This window comes from Diospyros lotus, chromosome 13 (genome assembly GCF_014633365.1).
Source record: "Diospyros lotus cultivar Yz01 chromosome 13, ASM1463336v1, whole genome shotgun sequence".
NCBI classification, from domain to species: Eukaryota; Viridiplantae; Streptophyta; class Magnoliopsida; order Ericales; family Ebenaceae; genus Diospyros; species Diospyros lotus.
The window spans coordinates 31,987,554-31,994,899 of NC_068350.1; the positions used below are offsets into that span (position 1 = coordinate 31,987,554).

General features: G+C 38.8%; 1 protein-coding gene across 2 annotated transcripts in view; it reads left to right on the plus strand.

The window, feature by feature from the left end:
- Positions 1-5,824, plus strand: part of LOC127788399 (mediator of RNA polymerase II transcription subunit 33A-like) — a 68,828-nt gene extending 63,004 nt beyond the window's left edge. For both annotated transcript variants that reach the window (XM_052316600.1, XM_052316601.1), the window contains one exon: positions 4,288-5,824. In XM_052316600.1, the coding sequence (XP_052172560.1) occupies positions 4,288-5,381 (1,094 nt within the window). In that variant the 3' untranslated portion in view covers positions 5,382-5,824. The remainder of the gene's footprint in view (positions 1-4,287) is intronic.
- Positions 5,825-7,346: the final 1,522 nt, after the last annotated feature.

The window sequence follows — 7,346 nt, forward strand, 5'->3', positions numbered from 1 at the left end:
ACATGGTGTTCCCAACTCTATCGTTTCTGATAGAGATAAAATCTTTCTCAACCATTTTTGGGAAGAACTTTTCCAGTTGCAAGGCTCTAAGTTGAATAGAAGCACCTCCTACCCTCAATTTGACAGCTAAACAAAGGTCCTCAACAAAACATTGGAGACGTACCTCAAATGTTTTTCTTCCTCCAAACCAAAGGTGTGGTATAGTTGGCTTCCTTGGGCTGAATACTGGTATAATACTTCTTACCATGTCTCCTGTAAATTAACTCCGTTTCAAATAGTTTATGGGCGTGAACCTCCCCCGTTGTTGAGATTTGAGAAGGGAACAACGGATGTCTTGGTGTTGGAACAAGATTCGATTTTGTAGGAGTTGCAAGCCCAGTTGTTGAGGGCATAGGCAAAAATGAAAGCTATAGCAGATAAAAAGAGGCGTGACATTCATTTTGTGGCTGGCAAACTGGTTTATGTGAAAATCCTCCCCTATAGGCAGAAGACATTGGCTTCTAGGCCAAATGAGAAACTATCACCGAAGTTTTATGGACCCTTCGTAGTGGAGAAAAGGATTGGGAAGGTGGCATACAAGCTGTCTCTACCACAATCTTATGCAATTCACCCCAAATTTCACGTCTCCCAGCTCCACAAGGTTGAAGGAGCAGTGTAGGAGGCTACCAATGTCCCTAACCAGCTGACTGCAAAGCTGGAGATGAAGGTGGAACCGGAATTCCTACAGGTGGTAAGGCCGGCCATGGGAAAAAACTTGAGGAGCCTTGATGTTCTTATCCAATGGAAGGGGTTGCCACCTTTGGAGGCTACTTGGGAGCCATACCATCAGATTATCCTACATCGATTTCCTGAATTTCACCTTGAGGACAAAGTGAATCTCATGGGAGGGAGTAATGATAGGGCCCCTATTCGTCACACTTACCAGCGACGTAAAATGAAGGGAGACACAGGGGCAATCAAGGAAAAAGACACAAGGGCAGAAGAGTCACATTTAGTTGGGGGAGAATAATGACTCACATGGCTACAACGGACTAGGGAATACATATAAAAGGCTGGGGAAAAGGAGAAAGGGAGATAGCTAGAGAATTCGGAAGGAGTTGTGGGAGAGAAGGCCCTCTCGAATAAGCCAATATTTGTTTTCTTTTTGTTAGTTTTGTAATCGGAGATTCCTATCGTTTAATTGTGAGATTCTATCATTTGTGAGAATTCAATCAAATCTATAGGTCTACAATCAAGCATCTCGGTTTCTTCCAGAATGTCTTAACACATATATAGGTGATGGTAGGAAACAGAGAGTTTTTGAAGGGGACTTTGCTATTCAAGGATCAGAGACGGGATTCGGTGGATAAGTTGTGTAGCAGTTAAGATTGCTTCCCCCCAAAAAATAAGATGGAACATGGGTGTCAAAGAGAAGGGCTCAAGTCATATTTAGAAGGTGACGATTGTTCCTCTCAGCAACCCCATTTTGCTAAGAAGTGTCAACAGAAGAGGATTCATGAATGATTCCATGGGATTGAAAAAAATGTAGGGTATGATTAAAATATTCCTTCCCATTGTCTGTATGAATACACTTTATGTGAACCCCAAATTGAGTATGGATGAGTTGAAAGAAATGTTGAAAAATCTTTGGACCTTCAGATTTTTCTTTAAGCAAAAATAGCCAAGTGACCCGAGTATAATCATGAATCAAAGTAATGAACCACTTAGCCCCATTTAGATTAGAGACTTTGGAAGGACTCCATATATCAGAATGAATTAAATCAAAAGAAGCTGAAGTTTTTATTGATGAAGGTGGAAAAGATACACCATGGTGGTTTTTATTGAATTAGTACTAAAGACATGTAGGAATAAAAAAGGAAACATAGCTTTAGGAGAACCAAAATTGTGATGACCTAAACGTCTATGGTGAAGCCAAATATTAAACTATTTAGGTGATTTGGCTTGTGTTTCAGTAGGTTGTTTCTTAGAAACAACAAGAGCCTGCACATTATCAAGAAGATACAACCCATTCTGGACTTTAGCAACTCCAATTTTTGTCATCGATATCCGATTTTGAAATACACAATGGTTGTCAGAAAAGGTAATAATGCAATCTAGGTCTTTTGTTAGTTTAGAAATAGAGACGAGATTAGTAGTGAGTTTTGGTACATGAAGGACATTAGTTAAATGGAGAGAAGGTTTTAAGGTAATGTGGCCTTCACTAGCACCAGTAAGAGAGGATCCATTGACAACAATGATTTTGTGATGCCCTGAACTTGGTTAGTAGGAAATAAATGAAGTAGAATCATGGGTCATATGGTCACTAGCACCAGAATTAAGTACCCAACAAGTAGGTGGAGATATTCCAAAAGCATTAAAAGAAGAAAAAATACACCATTCGGGGCAAATGAACAAGAACTAGAGGACTTGGAGAGTGTATCAAGGAGACCTTTCAGTCGTTCAATCTCTCCTTTGATATCAATACTCAATGAGGAAGTTTGCTTTGGCTGGGAGTTGTCTTGATTAGTGAGATTAGCCCAACCATTGGGAATTCCTTTAAAACCTCCAATCTACTGGGTACTTGTTCTTTTCCATGAAGTATGAAACAATTTTCTTTTGTTTGCCTTGGTTTCTTGCAGTAGCTACACCATAAATCATCTTTATTGGACTTAGATATTATTTTAGCTGCAGCTGGAGTGGTTTTGTTTACTGCCATAACAGATCCAATAGATGTTGGTGGATCAAGCATGGCAGAGCGTCATGTCTCTTCTCTTTGAACAATAGAGTATTTCTGAAATAAGAGGCATAGGATCCTTACCTAAAATTTGCACTCTTACTTGGTCATACTCTAGGTTAAGATTAGCAAGAAAATCAAAGATTTGATCTCTCTCCACAAATGCAGTGTGTGTGTGATTATTTTCAGAGTAGATCATTGTCATATTCTGGTAATGATCGATCTTATATCAAATACCAATAAGAGTGTTATAATAATTAATCACTGTCATCCCTCCTTGCTTCATAGCGACAACCTTGGTCCACAACTCAAATAATTGCTGCATCTTGCTTCATAGAATAACTTTTGCAGAGAGTCTTCCAAATGTCATGAGTAGAAAATAGAAACATGCAGTTTCTACTTATTTCTGGTAGCATGGAGTTCCAAGGCCATGACATAATTATGGCATCTTTTTCATCCCATGCCCCAAAACTTGGATTGGTAGAGCTAGAGCCTTGTCGGTTAGGTGAGACAATTTTCCATGCTCCTTTAGATAGGTAGAGACTACCTAAGACCATTGTAGATAATTCTTTCCATGGAGTCAATAAGTTAAATTGATAGGATGAAGATCGCTATGATAGCCAAGTATATTTTCAGTAGGCTGAGAATTACCCGAGAAATTAGTGGGTTGATCCCCTAATGGAAGATCAAAAGGATTTGGAGCAATTGCATCAGAAATTGTAGACATGGTAGTGGCGATATCTGCTAAATTGATACAGTAATGAAGACTGAAAAAGGGAGAGGATTGAGGGTAGTGGTTGAACAGCAATGAAGGCTGTAACGACACCAAAAAAACTTAAGGATGGCGGCAGAAAAATTAGGGTTCCAAGAAAGAAGGCTCTGATATCATATAGAAGAAGATGAAACAAGCTGAAAGAACTATATATTACTTGCTTGTTCTATTCTCAAGTAGTATGGGGTATTTATACACAATACCTAGGTTATCTCCTATATTCTAAGAACATATTTGAATGTTTAGAAGATAAAATACAATAACAAGAATTTAAATAACTGCTGAGATATCTTGAATTATCTTCTGCCTTTATCCCTTTATTTTTGGAGTTTTCTAATCTCCAAATCACCTTATCACTTTATCCTTTTATCTCCTATTTTTCGGCCATAAGATTAGGACAGAAATCCAGTTGTTACTCGAATTATTCTTTGAGTAAATTTGTGATATTTCCAACACATTCACTATTTTATAAATCAGTGCGATACTTCCTCCACAAAGACAACTTTGTTCTGATCTCAATTCTTTTTGTAGTTTTCACTTGATGCTAACATTTGTCTTTTCATTTATTTATTTGTTTATTTATTTTTTCATAACTTTAATCTGTCTCTTTATTTCTTCTCTTGGTTTGAATTCTCAATTCATTTATCGGTATGTTATTATTGATGGAACTATAATTCCATCCTTGAAGATGCAGTTTGTGCCAGTGATATCTTTTCTCTGCCATGTGAGAGTTTTCTAGGTAAATATCCTTAAATAATCATTGCACTGAGATTGCTAAGGCCTACTTCATGTCTTCGTTCAGGGGTTTCGCCAGCAATACTTCCACTACCAATGGCAATTCTTGTCAGTCTGACCATTACTTTTAAACTTGATAAGAGCTTGGAGTGCATCCAAGCCGTCGTTGGGCCTGCTTTGGAGCATTGTGCCTCAGGATGCCCTTGGCTGAGCATGCCGATAATTGGATCTCTTTGGGCTCAGAAGATTCGCCGCTGGCACGACTTCATTGTTGTATCTTGTTCTCGCTCTGTTTTCAGGCAAGACCAGGGTGCTGTTGCTCAACTTCTTAGAAGTTGCTTCACTTCATTTCTTGGATCGCTTCATCCTTCATCCTCACCGCTCATTAGTCAAAATGGAGTGAATGGTCTCCTGGGGAGCTTCATCTCAGCTCCAGGCCATACGCCCCGTGTAGCACCTGGATTTCTTTACCTCCGAACTTGCCGTACAATGCACCATGTGTACCATCGTCTGAATCACGTGATAGTGGAGCTTGTAGCTGGTTCTTCCCGGGAACTAGCCACCAGATGGGCAAGTACAGATTCACCCCGCTTGATGTCTGCCCAAGCGTCTTTAAATGTCACCATTGCTAAGGCAAAGGAGGTGGCCACACTCGGAGCAAGCCTCTTATGTGCTGCAGGCGGCCTCCAGCTGGTCCAGGAATTATATCAGGAAACTGTTCCAACCTGGTTCCTTTCTGCAAGAGACCAAAACTGCGGCAAGGCCAATTCTGTCTCCCCGATACTCGAAGGATATACCATGGCATACATGGTGGTGTTATCAGGGTCTTTCATTTGGGGTGTTGGTGACAAACCAACATCATGGGCATTCTCCAGGAGATTGAGTGGCTTTGGGGTCCATATGGACTTTGTGGTAGGGGTATTGGAAGGGAACATATCACTTGGATGTGATCCTGCTACTTGGAAAGCTTATGTTTCTTGTTTAGTTAGCTTGTTAGTGAGTTTTGCTCCAATGTGGATTGGGGAAGTGAAGGCAGAGACACTCAGGAAATTGGCCTCTGGATTGAGAGGATGGCACGAGTGTGAACTGGCTCTTTCCCTCCTTGAAAGAGGTGGCCTAGCAGCCATGGGATCTGTCGCTCAATTTGTGAATGAAATCTGACTTTTGTTTTGACTTCAATATGCGACTCTTCCCCGCAAAAAGTGGAAGGTGTCTCGGGTTGAGGTTGTAAAAGCAACCTAAAAGGCAAAGGCAAGGTCACATACAATATGATCTATCCCTGACCCTCGCAAAGTGAGGAGAGAAGTCCCGTGCACTAAGTATGCCCTTTTCAAAAGCTACTGAGTCGGAAGCGACCAAAACAAAAGTTGACAACTACTGCAAAGTTGGTAAGAAAATAATCAAAATTTGATGGCATAGATGAGGTGTTTTTTGCTTCCATTTTTTTTTTGGGTTTCTAAATCAGGAGACCATTTGCATTTGTTTGCAGCCTCTTTGCAATGCATAGGTTAGATCATGCACAGAGATGAATTTTTTTTTTTAAAGCAAAGAGTCTTTGTGTACTTGAAATAACTTTTATAGTAATCATTTGAACGTTTTGAGAAGTTCTGGGGCCTTGTTTGAGTGCCATTAGAACCTGTTTACTGCTTTATTCCATTCTGATAGGTAGGCCTCCCTTTTGTCTATGTGCATGCAAGTTATGTCATTTTCATTTGAAAAATATTATCAATATATTATGGATTACATAATATAGTTAAAATATTTAAAATATTTCTCATCCAAGGTGATGAAGTGGGGTGGTGAGACACAACTAAAATATTCCACACCTAAGACGGTGAGACGGCACGGCCGTGAAGTGTGAAGGATATTTTTGTTATTTATGATACATTTTATAGCCCATAATGTAATTCATGGAGTACGGATAGTATAGTCCTTTTCATTTAAGCTCTTTTTGTTAGAATGTAAACATTCAATTTTTGAAAATTAACTTATTTTTGTTGAATTTGTTTTTTTTAAAAAAAAAATCAGGTTCAGTACTATAGCGAGTTGGGTTAGATTTAACTTGTAATATGGATAAGGTGGGAATAACCCAACGAGAGTTTGGTCATATGACCCGACTTCGAAGAAAGGTCAGCTTAATTAGGATTCATTGACCCATCGGTTTAGCCCACCAACCCTATAAACTTAGCTCGTTGGAAAGTTATAATATTTTATATTACAAATTTGATTCTAAATTTTTTATGATAATTTGTATATCTCATACATAATTATATACTGTCATACAAAAAAGATATAATCACCTTACCTTAAACAAATGCTAAACAGAAAAACTTTTTATAATTTTTAAATATTCATAAAATTTGATATAGCTTTAAAAGTATAATTAGATCATTAAAAATTAGAAAGTGGAAACCATTAAAAGATAAAAGTTACCAATTTTCAAACTTTTAACTATTAACTTCTAAGTTATTAATTTTTATTTTAAAAGTGACATTTGTATTTTTAAAAATATTTTTATATTCTATTCATTAAATAAATATATTTTTTTAAATTAATTTTAAAATCATATTAAAATCGAGTTGTCTCGATAAGCTTTGCGTGCTTTCACCTATTCAGACTCATGAGCCTGAGCCTGGCTTGACCTGTGAGTTTGGTGAGCTGGCCTCTAAGAAGCAAGAAAACGGTGAAAATGGCCTCGTTTCTCGTTTTGAAACTGTTTCCCATTTTGAAAACAACAAAACTCGCCCGAAACGATTTTCAGATCATTTCTGTAAATTGTGAAATGTTTTGGGATCGTTTTGCAATTTATAAAAAGTAGTTGGAAATGCCTTTCAATTGAAACACGTTTCCAACGACAAGGCAGTGAAGGAGGCGAGACGGGTCGGCAAGAAAGGTAAGAGGCAGCAACAATCAAAGCCTAGTGAGATGAAGGATGCGGCAACGGTCAGCAGCACACGCAAGGAGAAACGGATCAGCGACTGCCAAAGCAACAAGAGAGGCGAGATGGGTCGGCAAAGAGGGCCGAGAGGCAACGGTGTGGTCGAAGCGTAGTGAGATGGAGGAAACAATGGCGGTTGGTGGCAAGGGTGAGGCAAGATGGGTTGACGATGACCATAGTGGCGAGAA